We start from the raw sequence: 17,059 nt of genomic DNA on the forward strand, positions 1-17,059 counted from the left end.
GCCAAGAAAACTTAGCCCCCTGAGTTCTTAATATAATTATTGTTTTCTCTATTATCTTGCAAGGGTGTTAATTTGCCTCCCAGTAATTAACTTCCCTATGTGGTTGTCAGCAAGTTTAATCAATAGCATGAACAGATACAGCAACTGTCATTCCTTCTGTGACTAATACTCCCCTCCTCACCTCTCCCACCCCTGTGGAGGTATCTCTGTTTTAATAAAATGAACAGGTGGGATGTGCATAATTTCTTCAGAGAGTCAGTGTCTAAATTGTTCATCTCCTAGCCCGAAAATGAAGGTACAGCCAATTAGGTTCCATCAATATAATTGTCTCTGTTCCAAAACTAAAAGCATATGAATGGTTGCTAAAGCAACATCTGGCAAACCAATTTATTAAAGTTTTACATGGCATTGCATTCTCAGACACTTTAAACATTGTGATGACATTGCAATAAGAGGAGGAGCAGAAGGCTTGATATAATGTAAATCTACTTATGTCCACCATGTACAGGACATAATGAAATTCACTTCAAAGCTAGTGACAAAAATCCTCATTCTTAGTGGAATTCCAATCTGCATTGGAAGCTTTGGACTATCAAGAGGGATGTCACTCTCTGGCCTCTCTTTTCTTCTAGGGCAAAGTTGTCTGTTCTGATTCATAGCTTCTTAAATCTTCTCTTGTAACAGCTTAACACTGATTATTTACTTCAATGTGTTTTCCAAGAACACTTGTCTGTTTCACTCATTCTTTTCCCTGAACTATCCTCTGTGATACATTACATGTTTATTTACCTTAACTAGTTTTCAAACTGCAGGAATTACCAGCATGACCAAGAACAAGTAAGGTAACTTTTGAGGTGACAGAGGTTATATCTAAGTCTATGCAGAAGAATTATGTCCTAAACATTACGTGCATTTATAGTGCTATAGAAAGATAATAATAGCTAGCAATGGATAGAAAATGGAACATCCATGCTGCAGGAATAGTTGTAAAACATATATAAATGATCGAATCATTTACAAAATATCTGAAATAACCCATAGATAAATTTTTGAGAATTTTTACTTGACAGCTTACAATTAATTACAAGGGACATTTATTTGGAAGGTAGTGATACAAATATTTTTAAAAGAGTAATGAACCAAAATCACACCCCAAAAAAACCCCAACCTGTCAGAATGAAGGGAGGGAGTATCCTTCAGATGTTGGGATTTACAGAGGTAGCTGTTGGAGTCTGGCTTTTTAGTTTCTGAAAAGTGAACTTGCTGTCAAGGTCATATTTAGATTAAGAAACCAGTCACTTGTTGATTATAGGAAATGTTAGTCCTTTCAGTTCACAGAAGAGTCTAGGGAAGGTTATCTCCTGCCTAGTAAAACTTCAGAATTAATCCATGACTTGCATTATGATATTCTATCTTTACTACCAATTCTGACTCTGCAATGTTTTTGTGTTTATCTGGGCACCAAGAGAGTCCCAAGGCTCATGAGGTTGGTATCTGTGGTTTCCTATTCCTATAACAGGTTGACATTACTTGCATTAACTATATGTATAACACGTACATATATATACATGCCTATATATAAATGTGTGTAACATATGTAAAATCAGTTGTATTGTAATATTTGTATGAGGTTTATCAGAAACTATATATTAATGAATGATCAGAGGATCTCTGTTCTCCAATTCCACCTTCACCTTTGCTGATATTTAGCCCTGTTCTTTCCTTTTTTGCAAAGCCTAGCATTTAGAGGAGCTACCCCTGAAGCATTCCTAAATTCAAAAAAGAAAGCCAACAGAAAAAACACGCAAGCTTACCCCACTGCAAGACTCATAAAAATTTGCTTCCCCTGAGGCTTACAAAACAGCTAAATTTTACCAGTTCAAATAGCCTGTCCAATATTAAATGTTGAGCTTCTCTCCTCCTTCATATGCAGTCTGTATCTTCCAGATCACATACATTTCCTTCCTTCTCTTTGTCCTTTGGAAAATTTAATGGAGAGTTCATTTGCTTTGGAGAATAAATTTTTTTAATTATAGGGAAAGATGAACAATTTATCCTAGATGGGGGGAGGGAGGGGAAGAAAAATTCAGCTTTACTGTCTTTTCTGTGAATAAGGTTGTTTCAAGCTGCAGTCTTATACTTCCTTCAACTGGATTATTTTCAAACATATTTCTTGGAATACAGCTGCTACTTCTTAGACAAATTAAGTAATGCATCATGAACAACTAAAATTCATTGCAACATAAAACCAAATATATGTTCATTTTAGTACTCTGTTTTCTCCAGGCTTTTGAATCATGGTGGGATATTTAAAAAAAAAACCTATATATTTTATAAATCTTGTTCATAATATCTACACCATATTGAGGCAGCACTTGACTGAACAGCAACTGTATCCAACCATTTGAAATGTAGGTCCTATTGCTTTTTATTCTCTCAGACTACCAGCTTTGTGGTTTGAGGTTTCAATTTACAGCTGACACTGGTATTTGACTTGCTGTCACATTTATTGCCATGATTACAATTAAAAACATTTTTATGGGAAAGGAATGATAATACCGTGGTCACTTTGTCAGAGTAAAATTTTTTTCACCTAGAGTACAGTTATGTAAAAAGTGTAACAGACTATTAGGGATTATGAGATCTTTCCTACCAGAACTCTCGCTCCTCACACTAATTGCAGCTACCACGGAGGACTCCAAGGAGGATGCAGTTGCCTGAAGCCATAAGAAAATTTATTATTATTTGTATTACATGTCAAAAATTAAATTTCAGGTCTATTGTGCTAACTGCTTTATATATAATAAGGGACAGGCTCTTCCCTGTCAAACTTGCAGTCTAAACAGAAGACAGCTGAAGTGTAGCAGAGAAACAGATCTATCTACAGAATATTACAAAATATTGAGGCAAACGTTTTGAAAAAAAACACAGCAGGAATAACCTTTCAATAACTGCAAAATGGTGCTTTTTTGACAGAATATAGTAAAGCATTTTGACCATTCATTTTGAAATGATTATTGATTTTGTAATTTTTTTCTTTGTAACTTTTATGTTATAATATGAAATTAGAGGCTGATATAAAAATGTTAAACTTCTGTTCCATTAAGGTGGAGTATTTTGACTGATCCAAAGCAAAGTAAAACAAGAAAATCTTGCAATGTTCCTTTTAGAGGCTTTCAGAGAAATTAGAAGCATTTGGAGAATTTAGAGAATTTCAAATTATTTAGCTTGCATTCTAATTTTGGAATGCTAAAAATCCTTTCACAAAATGGATTTTCTGTGCTCTGCATAGTTCTGCTTAAGAGCCTTCTTTGTTTTGAAGTGAATAGCTTTAACAGCTTTCCTTATCTTTTGTGTGAAATTAATTGGTAGTCTTCTTTCCAGCTTCTAACCTATAAAAAAAATAAGCCAGTGTTTATATTAAATAGTAGGCTTATTTACAGCATCAGCAGATAAGGTCAGCACTGAAATGGGCACAGAGGTTAAGGAAATTGGCAGAGCAGGGATGGATGGCTTGCTTTGTTGCTCTGTGTCGTCTTTTCTGTAGGTAAATAGATTTCTGGAGTTACTAGAGATATTTCCTTAGTGTTTTTCAGTTAAAGATTTTGGTCTGAATATTTCTTATTGGCTCTGACTGTTGCTCATTTTCTTTATGCAATACTACCTGTTTATTCTGGCTTCCTATTAGAATGAATTGTGCGAAAGGAAGGCTGGAACCATATTAAAACCAGGTGTAGAGAAATGATTAGCATAGACAAGGAAACCGGCTATTTAACAAAAACCACAACAAACCAACCAAAGAAAAAAAAACCAGTCAAACAATCCAAAAAACAACCAACTGAATCCTCACTTAATGCAAAGTTTCAAGTTCCTTAAGTATTTTCTCCTCTGACAGGCAGGAATCTGGAAAGGCATTATTATAGGCACCTGCCTTTGGAACATCATCTCATGAATCACTCCTCAGAGAGGCAATAGTATTCCCTCTGCAAAACACTAGGGAAGATGAAAAAAAGAAATAGAAGCTTCACAGATCCCTGCAGAGCCAAGCATCTGAACCCTCAGCTGCACATGATGGTCAGCTAGAGTCTGTACTTCATCAAGTGGCAAATGCAGACTGTTAAGATAGGGGAATGGGAGGCTTGTGACTTTTGGACCAGGAAGATGGCTCCTTTTCCACCTGTAGATCGGTGACTGCAGAATAGGTTCAGTGTCCTGGGGAGCCAGCCAAGCCCTACACACATGCAGGCCCTAAAAAGCAGTGGATAATGGCATTTGTAGATAGAGGTCCCCCTCTGCTGACCTGACCTGCTATCCGGGGAGGTTTTCTGGGGACTTTGATCTGGGAAGTTGACGAGAGACTGCTGAGGCTCATTCAGCTCATTTTAGACTATTACCCCTTTTTGCTCATCCATGTGAGCAGCAACAATACTACCAGAGGAGAGCTGGAGAATATCAGGAGTGACTACATGGCTCAAGCCCATGTTGTGTCTTGGTCCTACTACTACTACTACTACTACTACTAAGTAAAGGGAAAACAAACCAGAACTCTTCATGAGGTCACAGAGGCAAAACATTTTTAGGATGGCAGAGACAGGGTGGGACAGCTTGCCTGACTGCAGTACTGTGAAGGACGGATGGAAGTTCATCACTAAATACAGGCACGGATGATGAGGAGGGTAGTTGCTGAGGAGCATAGCTACTCTATGTCAAGGAGTAGCTCAGATGTATGGAGCTCTGCTATGGGATGGATGACAGGGATGAGAGCTCATGGGTCAGGGTCAGAGGGTAGGCCAGCAAGGGTAACATTGAAGTAGGAGTGTGTTACAGACCACCCAGTCAACATGAGGAAGTGGATGAAGCCTTCCTTAAGCAACTTGGGAATATGTCTGGATCACAGACCCTCCTTCTTGTGGGGAACTTTAACCTCCCTGGCATCCGCTGAAAAGCCAACACTGTGGGACATAAGCAGTCAAGATGTTTTTTGGAGGGTGTCAGGAATAATATCTTGATACAGATACTGGATGGATCAACAGGAGTGACACAGAGCTGGACTGGCTATTCCCTAACAAGGAAGTGCTCTTTGGGGATGGGATAATCAATGGCAACTTTGGCTGCAGACAACATGAAATAGTGGTGTTCAGGATCTGGAAAGAAATGGTTAAGGAGAGCAGCAGAATGTAGACCTGGGCTTCACAAAAGCAGTCTTCACCTAATTCTGGGAACTTGTAGGTGGTATTCCCTCCGAGGCAGCTCTGAAGAAAAAGGAGCTCTGGAAAGCTGGCCAGGTTTTAAGGACAGACTGTATCTGTGGGTTTTGAGAGCTGGACGATATCCCTGTAAGGCCTGTCTCTCTGCTAGTTTTGAAAGACCATGGGGACTGGGGAAGATTCCTGATGACTGGAGAAAAGCAAATATGCCAATCATCAAAAAAGTCTGAAAGGATGATCCAGGGAACTACTGCTTGATCAGCTTCACTCGGGGCCCTGGGAAAATCATGGACTGAGTCTTCTTGGACAACATTTCTGGAGATGTATTGGGTTTATGTAGCAAGGTTTTGGTAGGGGTGGGGCTGCAGCAGTAGGCTGTCTTGAGACGACACCAGGTGCTGCCCCCGTGTCAGACAGAGCCAGTCCAGCTGACTCCAAAACAGACCAACCACTGCCCAAAGCTGAGCCTATCAGTGACACTGGTGGCACCCCTGTGATAGCATACTTAAGAAAGGGTAAAAAACACTGCTCAGCAGATGTAGGAGAGCGAAGTGAGAAAATGTGAGAGAAACAGCCCTGCAGACACCAAGACTTGTGAAGAAGGAGAGGGGGAGGTGCTCCACGTGCAGGAGCAAAGATTCCCCTGCAGGCTGTGGAGAAGACCATGGTGAAGCAGGTTGTCCCTCTGCAGCCCATGGATGACCACAGTGGAGCAGATATCCACACTGCAGCCCATGGAGTATTCTACTCTGCAGGAGGTGGAGATGCACAGAAGGAAGCTGCAGCCTGTGGAGAGGAGCCCATGCAGGACCAGGATTTCTGTCAGGACCTGTGGCCTGTGGGGGACCCATGCTGGAGCAGTGTGCTCTTGAAGGACTGTAACCTGTGGAAAGGACCCATGCTGGAGCAGCTTGTGAAGGACTATATCCTCTGGAAGGGACCCCATGCTGGAGTACAGAAATAGTATGAGGAGGAAGGAGTTGCAGAGGTGAAGTCTTATGAACTGAACACGATCTTCATTCTCCATCCATCTGTGCTGTTTATGGGAGAGAGGACATAAAACAGCTGGGAATGTAAGGAGTGAAGCTGAGCTTTGGAAGAAGGAAGGGCTGGGGAGAAGGTGTTTTTAGTTTTGTCTTTTTTTTCTCATGATCCTACTCTATTTTAAATCATCAATAAATTAATTTTCCCTAATTTGAGTCAGTTTTGCCCATGTCAATAATTAGTAAGTGATCCCCCTGTCCTTATCTCAACACATAAGCTTTTTCATCTAATTTTCTCACCCTGTCCTGTTAAGGAGGAGGAGTGATAGAGCAGCTGGGTGGGCATGTGGCAGCCAGTCAAAGTTAAGCTAGCACAAGGGACATGAGAAAGAAGATGGCGACTGGGTAAATCATGTCTAACCCACCTCATTCTCTCTATGATAAAATGCTGATTTATGGATGAGGGGAGAGAAATGGATGTCATTTACCTCAGTTTTAGCAAGACTCTAGATGTGGAATCTGGCCATGCAACTGGAATTTTACCCATTTATTTGTCTTTCCATCCAGACCACTGTATTTTAACTTGGATACTGGAATATTGTGGGAGACAGAGTATAGGGTTAGGGGATTCACATATCCTACCTGAAGACCAGTAGCAAGTGGAATACAGCAAGGGTCTATTCCAGGACTTGCTCTGTTTACCTTCTTTACCAATGTCCTGGAGGAGGCAATGAAGTGCACTCTTATCAAGTTTGCAGATTATACCAATTTGAGGGAAGGGGACAAGAACCTGGTGATATGCTCAAGAACATGGCTGCCATCTAGAGGGACCTGGACAGGCTGGTGGAATGGGGGAACAGGAACCTGATGAAGTTCAACAAGGACAAATGCAACGCCCTGCCCTGGGCAAGAAAAGCCCCAGCAGAGATCCAGGATGGACCTGCCTGGCCAGGAGCAGTTCTGCAGGAAAGTTCCTGGGGCCTGTTGGCAGTGACTGGAGAGTAGCATGTAGTGGACTGACAGCATCAAGGGCAGCAACATCCTGGGTGGTATGAACAGGAGCACGATCAGGATATCAAGGAGGGGATTAGCCACAGTACTTTTTAGACCACATTGAGATACTGCATCTAGTTTTTGCTCCACAGTACAGGAAAGGCATTGGCAAAATGGAGCATGATCAGTGATGTCCCCAGAGCAGTTGAGGCTGGAGTACCCACCCTGGGAAGAGAGGCCACAGGAGGAGGTCTTGGTCAACCTCGGGCATGGAGGCTTTGGGCGTCCAAAAGGACCCATCTTGTATGCAGGGAGGGGATCAAGAAGACATAGCCAGGCTCTGTATGGTGAGAGACAACATGCATAAACTGAAACAAGAGAGACTTGGACTGGAGATATGGAGAAACTTTTCTCAGTTTTTTTCCCAGTTGAGTCTTGGTTACTCAGAGAGGTTGTGCTGCCTCCACCCTCAGCAGTTGCCAAGACCAGACTGGACCAAACCCTGAGCAACTCAGCCTGATGTCAGAGATGACCTGCTTGGAGCAAGAGACTAGAGACTGCCCAAGGTCACATCAAGCCTGATTTAACATCAGATCCTATCGTTATGGTTTAAGAAGGGAGACAGCTTCCAAAAGTAGTAGTGATCTATAAAGACTAGTGGTCATTTGCAAGTAATTCTCATTATAAGATGAAAAGATGAAATGCAATGTAGAACATTAATTCATTTCAGCTAATTTTGAAACTGCATGAAATGCTTTCATTTGGACTAGCATATCAGACTGCATAATGTTTTGTTCAGACATATAGTATGACGCCCTTACTTGTTAAAGACTAGTGGATTTTTGTCGGTTTGCCTTAAGCCCACTGTAGCATTTTCTTAAAGCTGAAGCAGAACAGTTTTTACATGAGGTATTATACACTTCTACCCTGTAATGGCAGAAATTTAGTACCTTTAGAGCAAGTTAAGGAGCTTGATAGAAAAAGGGGACATATGTACGAACAACAGATGCATAGAATTTACAGACAATGCTGAAGTGTCACAAGTGCTGTCTATCAAACTAATGAACATACACCTTTTTATTCACTACAAAGTTTGTCAAAGACTTTTCTATTGTTATTCTTAGATAAATAAGGGAGAAAAATGTTTCATTAAAGCATCATTTAGAGAAATGACAAAACAACCCATTTCAGTTGCTGTCTAATGGAAGATTTTGACAAGATAATATGATGTAAAAAGGGGTTTTCTCTTACAGACATACTTTTACTGAGCTTTGTTAAATGAAAAAACTGCTACAGTCCAAATTCTCATTCGTTTTAGAAAATACATAGATTATATATAAGCCTATTGTCAATGGTATGTTTCAGTCTATAAAGGTTTTTTAAACTGGCCAGGCAAAATACTTTTCCAGTTATTGTCAGGCTGCTTTTGCTCAGAAAATATCATTGCTTTTTCTGTATTTGAATGTTGGTGAAAAATTAAAATTAAGTTTAAGTGAGACTATGTAATCTAAAATTAGACAGGGTTATATATTTACTGAAACATGATGTTGTAATTTCCAATACTAAAGGTTTTGATTCCATAAGATTAAATTGTTTCATTTTAGGTAAATGGGCTTATCAGAATATGGTATTACATTAAATGACAGAATAAAACTTGATGGAATGTCATCACCCCAGAAACAGATGTTTCTAGACTGAGAAGATGACTGAAATTTCTTTCAGTTTACTTCATTGTGAAACAATTTCTTCCTTAACATATCACCAAATGCAGGTTATTTTCAAACTGTATTTTGCTTTACATTCTCCTAAACTGCAAGTAGATTGTCCCCTCACATAATTTCTTCACATGTACACATATGCTGTCATTCATTTCAACTATAATGTGTGCCCTGGCAGTCAAGAGGGCTAACTGTATCCTGGGGTGCATCAAGCACTGTACTGCTAGCTGGTTGAGGGAGGTGATTGTCCTGCTCTACTCTATGCTCATGCAGCTTCACCTTGAGTACTGTGTACACTTTTGGGTGCCACAGTACATTAAGGTTATAAAGCTACTAGAGAGTGTCCAGAGAAGGGCCATAAAGTTGGTGAAGGATTTACAGGAGAAACTGTATGAGTAGCACTAGAGGCACTTGGTTTGTTCAGCCCAGAGAAGAGGAGACTGACAGACCTCATTGCAGTCTACAGCTTTGTCACAAGGGGAGGAGGAGGGGCAGGCGCTGATCTCTTCTCTCTAGTGACCAATGATAGGACCCAAGGGAATGGCAGGAAGATGTGCCAGGGGAGGCTTAGGTTGGGTATTAGGAAAAGGTTCTTCACCCAGAGGGCGGTGGAACACTGGAACAGGGTCCCCAGGGAGGTGGTCATGGTGCCAGGCCTGCTGCTATTCAGGAAGCACTTGGACAACACCCTCAGAGATATGGTGTAAATTTGGTGTTGTCCTGTGCAGGGACAGGAGTTGGACTTGATGATGCTTGTAGGTACCTTCCAGCTCAGGACATTCTATGATTCTAATACAGAGCCAGCAGGAAAAAAAAAAAAAAAAAAAGAACTCTGTGTATTTTTCTTTGTTAGAAATCCAGTCAAATTTGAATTTTCCTATTTACCGGGGGACTCAGGAATTTTGATCTTCCATAAAGTACATTACTGACACCTCCTTAGACACAAGCTATGGCTTAAAGGAATTATTGTTTTATCCTCCTGCTCATGTTATCTTGACTGCAGAAGCTAAGTTTGTTCTCTTTCTTTACACAGACTATTTCTTGGTCTGTGAGGAAGAAATTGTTCTAACACCCATAAACTAGAAATAATCTCTGTTGCATTTATTGGTGAAACAGTAGCTATATAATTTATAAGAAAATGTTATGAATGACAGTTTGAAAGGTCAGTCATGGACATGCTCTGTTTAATCTAAAGAAAATAGAAGAAGAAAGTGCAGTGATACTATGTGGCATGTTAATATTGCCAGCATTACATTGCACAGTCAGATGTTAGCCTGTGTTACCTTTATTAACCTGGTGTTCTGAGTTCTCAAGCTGGTATAAATCTGTTGTCTTCTCAGATGCTTCCACAGATCCTCCAAAAGGGATCTTTCTTAGGAAACAAGCTAACACAAGACATTGTGATAGCCTGCAAAAGTTGCAAAAACCACTCAGCCTCAGCTGAAACAAAACCAGAAGAGTGCCATGGTGTTGTAGGTGTGATAGTCTTGTACTGATCTTATAATTCAAAATACCAGGGATATGCAAAATATTTGTAGCAGAGAAATCAGGGGTCCTGTTCTCTTCCAACACAGAGCAGGGCCTTTTTTCCTGGTAGCAGAGTGTTGTCAAATCCTTTGATGAAGTTTACTGCATTTTTTTGGTCTTTGCTAGCTCTGTATGCAGAATGTTAATCATTGAATTCAGCATTGAGCCCTGCTCTGATACTGAATAAAACTGAGAATCTAAGTTACAAGCTAAGAAGTTCTAGGTATTTCTTACAGCCTAAATATGTCTGATTTTCAGCTGATTTCAGCAATAATGTTTGCCCCCATTGTTATATTTTTCATTTATTCTTTGCCATTGAAATATGGTATGCCATTTCAGTCTCTAAACACTGTTAATACAAGGAAGATTTACCTTGTAGAAAGGGGGAAGTGAAAAACAGACATGACCAGCCATAAAACGAAAGTTAAATAAACTTGTAGGATCAACAACTGCATAAAAAGTTTTACATTTTTCCCCATTATTTACAATTAGTTAAGAATATGAAAAAATGGTATTGCATATGCTACTCGTGAAAATAAATGAGGAAGTGCTGAAACCATATGACATGTGGTATCAAGTATGATGCTTTATAAGTATTAATTTCCATGGCCCCCAGCACTGTAATACTGTCTATTAATCCCCAGGAATGGCTGGTACAATGTGTTGATTAGAGTGTAATAGTTTAATCATCTCTCAGTGATAGGAGTTCATGTTGTAGTTTCACAGATCATGAAATATGTCTGTTTAAGATATGAGCACATTATCTTTTCTTCTCTTTTTTTTTTTTTTTGCAGAAGACACTATGTAACCAAGCCCATTTAATCTCTGTCTTTTTTACTTCCATTATGGTGCTCATTAGTATGATCGTACAGGGCACAGGGATAGTCAAAGATGATGTCTATTACAGGGAGTAAAAGAACCATTTCCTATTGGAAATGTTTTTGCATTGCAAGTTAAGGAGTGTAAACCCTCCTTATCAGTTCTAAACACTGATTCCAATTAGTTGTTAGCTGTAGAGCTTATTGCCATTGTGCAAAGGACAGCAAACTGACAATGTTTCTTAAATAAGTTACTACAGCAATATGAAAACTGAAAAGGCATCTTGTGAGCATATTCTCTCCTTAGGGATTTGGGTTTATTTTGGACTTCATGAAACTGAGTTTAAGTAGGTATACCAATGTCTCAGAAGAACAGAAGGGAAATGAGAAGTTAGTGATTAAAAAAAGTAGCCAGGGGTGTGGCTTTTGGATCTGATCCTCCTTATGTGTATTAGTACACTCCTCTGAAGTCCGTAAAGCTTGGCCAATTTATACAAACTGCAGATCTGCACTTTGCTAAAGGATGTACTTTATAACAGTTCAGTTAATCTTATTTCCTATTAATTTTTTTCTTTCTTTTCATTTTGTTTTACTACCAATTTGTTACATTTGAAAATTCACTCCTTAGGCTTGGAAGGCTTTAGCAAGCCAATGGGGCTGTGCCTCCTTTAGACAAGCCAGACATAATCTTTGAAGGAAAGTGAGGACTGAGATGTGTAGTATAAGAAGACAAAGGAATAACTGTCATTTGAGAAGGGGAAAACAGGGAAATGGTTTTCACAAAACTACACTAAGACTCACAGAGATGTCATCTGGTAATGTAGAATTAATTAAATATGCCTACTAATCCTAATTATTAAGCTACAAACCCTGGAACAGATACTTCCTGTTTTTGGACAGAGGATAAGAACCAACTTCTTAGACAAAATTAGGAAAGGGAAAAAGCAAAGGATCGTAGGCTCCGAATACTTCATAAAATAAAGTAACAGTTCCTTTCCTCAGTCCCGTAATTTGTACCCAGGGACAGCAGAGGGACAATGGTTCTTTCCTCGAGGGGAGAATAGTGGACGACTACTACCCAAAGAGGAAGGCATAAGGAGAAAATGAGTAACAAGTTGCCAAGGACTTCCCAGACGAATTATTAAAACTACTTTGTTAAATATAAAAACATCACCTTTGCCTCTTGCCTTTCATTTTTTACCTTCCAGAAGACCATTCAATGCTTTTTGTCTTCTGATGAATCTTCATCCATCACAGAAATTTCTATGCCAAAATAGGGCTGTTCTATTTCATCAGGGCCCCACATCCCTCAGGATGAGGGTAAGGGTCACTCTGGATCATTTAGAAAATTTCTAACTTCTCCACCCATAAAAAAAGAAATATTTTTGCCTTCTTTATGTAAAAATGTTGTTAAAAAAGCTAAACCAAAGCTAAAGCTAAAACCAAAAGACTTACAAACAATGATGGTAATGGCGTATTCTTTCATGTGAGCAGACATTGTCCCCCAATAAACCCTTTCCCATGAGAAAATTATAGCAATGTTAAATATTATGAGTAACTCTAGTTTTAAGCAGGAAGCTACTTCAGTCAGTTGGATCATTGCATTCACATAGTCTGCTGAAGTGTAGACTACCAAAGGGAGCATCTGGCAGAGTGAGAGCCAAACTGTGGGATAAATGACTTCACTGCAGGAACAAGCCAAAAGAAAAAAAGGATTGTGAAGGGTGGGAGGATAGCAGTAGGCAGGAGGGCAGACAGGAAAACATACTGAAATATGGAAACAAGAAAGGAAAAGGATAAACATGTGCATTCAAGTGTGTTACTCATTTTCTCATTTTTCCCCCACTAATTAAAGCCCTTTTAGATGGAAGTTTATTTAGGTTCAAACCTCCTAAATTAACATGTAAATTATCCTACTTATGCAAATGGACTCACTCATTAATAAAATTCTGTTAATAAGATTCAGTCTATGTATCTTATGTGGACTGAGCTGCCAGAACAAGTCACAAAGCATAGGATGTTCACAGTAACAGTGACCCTGTGATTTAACAACTCCTTTTTACCACTTTAGAGATGGGGATGGAGGTCAAAAAGAAGTTATGGGGACGTTTTTGAAGTGGCAAAGTACCATAAAATCCTTTGAAATGCTCCATTTCAATTCTAAATACTTTTGAAAGTCTGATCCTTAATGGCTTGTTTCAGGTGAAATCATGTGTCTAAAAGAAAGCTGGCCTGAAAATCACATTTACTTGCATTTCATAAGCATTGGGATATACTCCTTTTAAGAAAGTTTCCTATCTTCTCCAAATGAGTCAATATACATTGATCTTTATATGCATATTTACTTTCAGATCCCAGATTTGAAGGTAAGAAACTGATCCTTATTTAATCTTCATATTATCCAGGTTGAGAAATATTGACCGAGCTTGCATTTTTTTAACATTGATTTTAAAATTATGTAAATACTTACTTTTGCTGACTGAAAATGTAGTTACCTTTCTACTTTGAAAGAGTTAAAATATTAAATTCTAAAATTGCAGAAGTTCAAGTTTAAAAAAATAAGTAGTTCAAGAAAAAACAAATTGGAAGTTCATTTTTGCTGCAACAATAGCCATAACTACATAATTAAAGACTATTAATTTTTTTTTCAGATGAATTCAAATTATTTATGAAAAGGCTGCCCATGAATTATTTCCTGAACACAACTACTGTAATGCATTTGTGGACAATGGATTCTAATTTTCAACGTCGCTATGAACAACTAGAAAACAGCATGAAGCAACTCTTCCTCAAGGCACAGAAAACCGTTCACAAGCTCTTCGGCCTTAGTAAGAGATGCCATAAACAGCCACTCATTCGCATGCCAAGGCAGAGGTAAGAAAGCCTATGAAAACCCGAGAAACTCAAACTGCCGTCCTGACACTAAAATCTCCTTAAGGGGATAGATCTGGGAATGTGTGCAACATATGGTACATTCACAGTATGCAATCTTTATATTTGTAAGAGTTGAACAATCCCAGCTTTCAATATTGCTCCATTCACGTTTCCCTAAATATTATCAGGAAGGTCAAAATAAAACCTGATTTGTATAGGACTGCGTATTATGTGAGGCAACGTAAAAATAACATGAGCATACAGATTCATCCCATTTGGTCTGGCTCTGTTTTACTGAACCACATTTTCAGGGGAACTTAGCCAAGTGTAACAGTGCCAAAAATTGTATACCAAATACTGAATACCTATTCTAAAGCAAGCACAGCTATTTTAAGAACTTTCCAGGTCATTATACAGTATATACTACATACTATTGATTTCTTGTCTCATTTGTCAGACATGAATTAAATTTGAAAGGATGCCTAAGGAAAGAAAATAGAAGTGTTTTAGTCCTTCCTAGAAACAGAGAGATCGTGAAAGCTAGCTAGTCAAATCTATATTAACATAAAGTGATTATAGTTGATTGCTGATCGAAAATTGCTTTATTGAAATTAGTGGAATGACACTAGAGTAAACCTGAAATGAATAAGCTTTTAAGGACATTATTCTTCTAAGCACAAGCATTGTGGGCCTAGTCCAGTGACTCCTCATTTAGGAAGTATCTCTGTCAATTTTAAAGAAACGTAGTTTAGGTTCAGTGTTCCAGAACTGTCAGGGGTACTTTACTCTCCCCTGCTTTCAGGTCTTCTATTGCAAGCTAAAGGTCCATCAATTCCTCTTTGCCTTTTGGTGGCACTTAGCTAATACTTCTGCTTTTTCTTTCAGAGAGACAGTTGTTATGGCTTTCTGCTAGTTGAAAAAAAATAATGTATTTTTAACTTTTGGGGTCTTTTCGAATTAGAAATCATTCCACTGACAAAAGTTATATAGTCACTGCAATGCTTTGATATAATCTCCTGTGTTTCTTGGGCATGACCTGAATAAGCATTCTGCCAAACAGATGATTCAACAAGACTTCAGCAGGAACACAGAGATTTTTAAAACACAATAAACAGAACCCAAGCTCCCTCCCCCCTCCCCCCTCCCCCCCCAATTTAAAATAATCAGGTCTTCCAAAAAAAACTCTATCAGGTTTGAGGCAATCTTTGGTTGCTGTTTGTAATGGCAATGATAGAGTACTGATGAACCGAGATATCAAACGCAAAGATCAGTTGAAATGAATGATCAAAACACACCTTTGTTGTTATGTGAAGGATACAATTTTTTTTTTTCAAATGCAGAACTTGTAAGTTTATGGTTTATCTGTTAATAATGAACTTTACTAGCAATGAGTTTGCCTGTTTTACAGTGAGTTGTACTAAACTTTCCTAACACACTGATTTTGCAACACATCTCTAACTTAGGAATATCATAACTTACTTTTATGACAACTATGTCCCAATTTTAATGACGGCCCTAAAATTTTTCTAGTCAGTACAGAGGGAGACTGAATGTATGATGAAATAATGATGATCAATAGATGGCTCAAAGATCAGTGATAAAGACAGGTTTGGGAATACCGAGCAGTAGGATGTATTTGCTAAAAGAAAGCATTTTCAAAGGCTGGATTCCATGTGCCTATCTGGGAGAATTGCCTTCTGACATCAAGGCTTTTATGGCTGATAAGAAGAGCTTTAAACTGAGAAGTGAGGGGAAAAGGTCAAAAGAAACTGGTTTAATTTCCAAACCAAACCTGGTTAAGAAAAATCTGATAGACCAAGATACGGGACTGGATAAAGGAATATCAGCGGTGAAAAGATAGACAATGAGGAGAAAGAAAACACAGGTGTTAGAACAGTATTCAGGTACTTCTCATGATGAGAGGATACGTAATCCAAACAAGGTACTCAACTTTTCAATACAGGTAAGTACGCAAATGAATAGCGGGTAATGCAATGGAGAATGAATACCCGAGTAATGCAATGGAGGAACATGAATTATTGCTCAGGCTGTAAAAACAGACATTTCAGCAGAAATTGAGTGGAATAACAGAACAAAAACCAAGTACTTAAATTTCTTGTGTTTAAGGGAAGACAGAAATAAAAGCAAAAAATCACAGGTTCATGTGCCAATAATATTCTAGGCTACAAAGAACCAAGAAGGGCAAATTGGAACAAAATGTAATCCTTTCCAAAGACTTTCCAAGCAACTCCTTCAAATTACTGTTTGGGCTCTGCTATTGATATTTAAGGTGAATTTTATTATGGAAAGAGAAATTAGACAGACTTAATGGAGATATGAATATTGTATTTTATGGGCACTTGTCTTTTCAGATACAGATTAAGGAGCCAATGCTCAGTTTTTAGTAAAGGTCGTGATGCTGGCAGTGAGTAAAAACAAAGTAACTGTGCTAATGTTTAATTTTACACTGCATTTCACAAGTCAATGGAAGATACATACAAAGGATTTTTAAAGGAATATGTCAAAAGTGAGAGCTGATTTTTCTCTTTCATGAAGCTGGGAGGTATGTTCTAAAAGTTTAATATAATTCATTAAAACTTCCTATGAGACTGAGTTTTATAACGATTTATCTATGTAGCCTGCCAGAAATCATTTTGTCACACTTGAAGGAGCTCCTACATACTGTCAATGTTATAATTCATTACTGAAAATACCTGTTTTTTTCTCTGGCCTCAAAATTTTGTTACTGAACATGAAACAAATTGTTGCTTGACAGTTTTTAAATGGGATTCAATTAATCAGTTAGACAGAACTGCTTGCAACTTTTTCCATATTTTCTGAAGAACCAGGCCACTTAATAAGATTAAATTACATTTATATTTTAATTTTCTAATCTTTGCACCAAAATATTGTTGAATCCTCTTGTAGCATCATTGTTC

At 38.5% G+C, this 17,059-nt stretch overlaps 1 protein-coding gene across 1 annotated transcript in view; it reads left to right on the forward strand.

Annotated features, from left to right (window-relative positions):
• Positions 1-17,059, forward strand: part of BRINP3 (BMP/retinoic acid inducible neural specific 3) — a 226,161-nt gene that overhangs the window by 170,555 nt on the left and 38,547 nt on the right. Inside the window, exon 7 of the mRNA XM_075096753.1 lies at positions 13,898-14,120. Coding sequence (XP_074952854.1) covers positions 13,898-14,120 — 223 coding nt within the window. The remainder of the gene's footprint in view (positions 1-13,897; positions 14,121-17,059) is intronic.

The sequence above is a fragment of the Phalacrocorax aristotelis genome, chromosome 6, assembly GCF_949628215.1.
Source record: "Phalacrocorax aristotelis chromosome 6, bGulAri2.1, whole genome shotgun sequence".
Classification (NCBI taxonomy): Eukaryota; Metazoa; Chordata; class Aves; order Suliformes; family Phalacrocoracidae; genus Phalacrocorax; species Phalacrocorax aristotelis.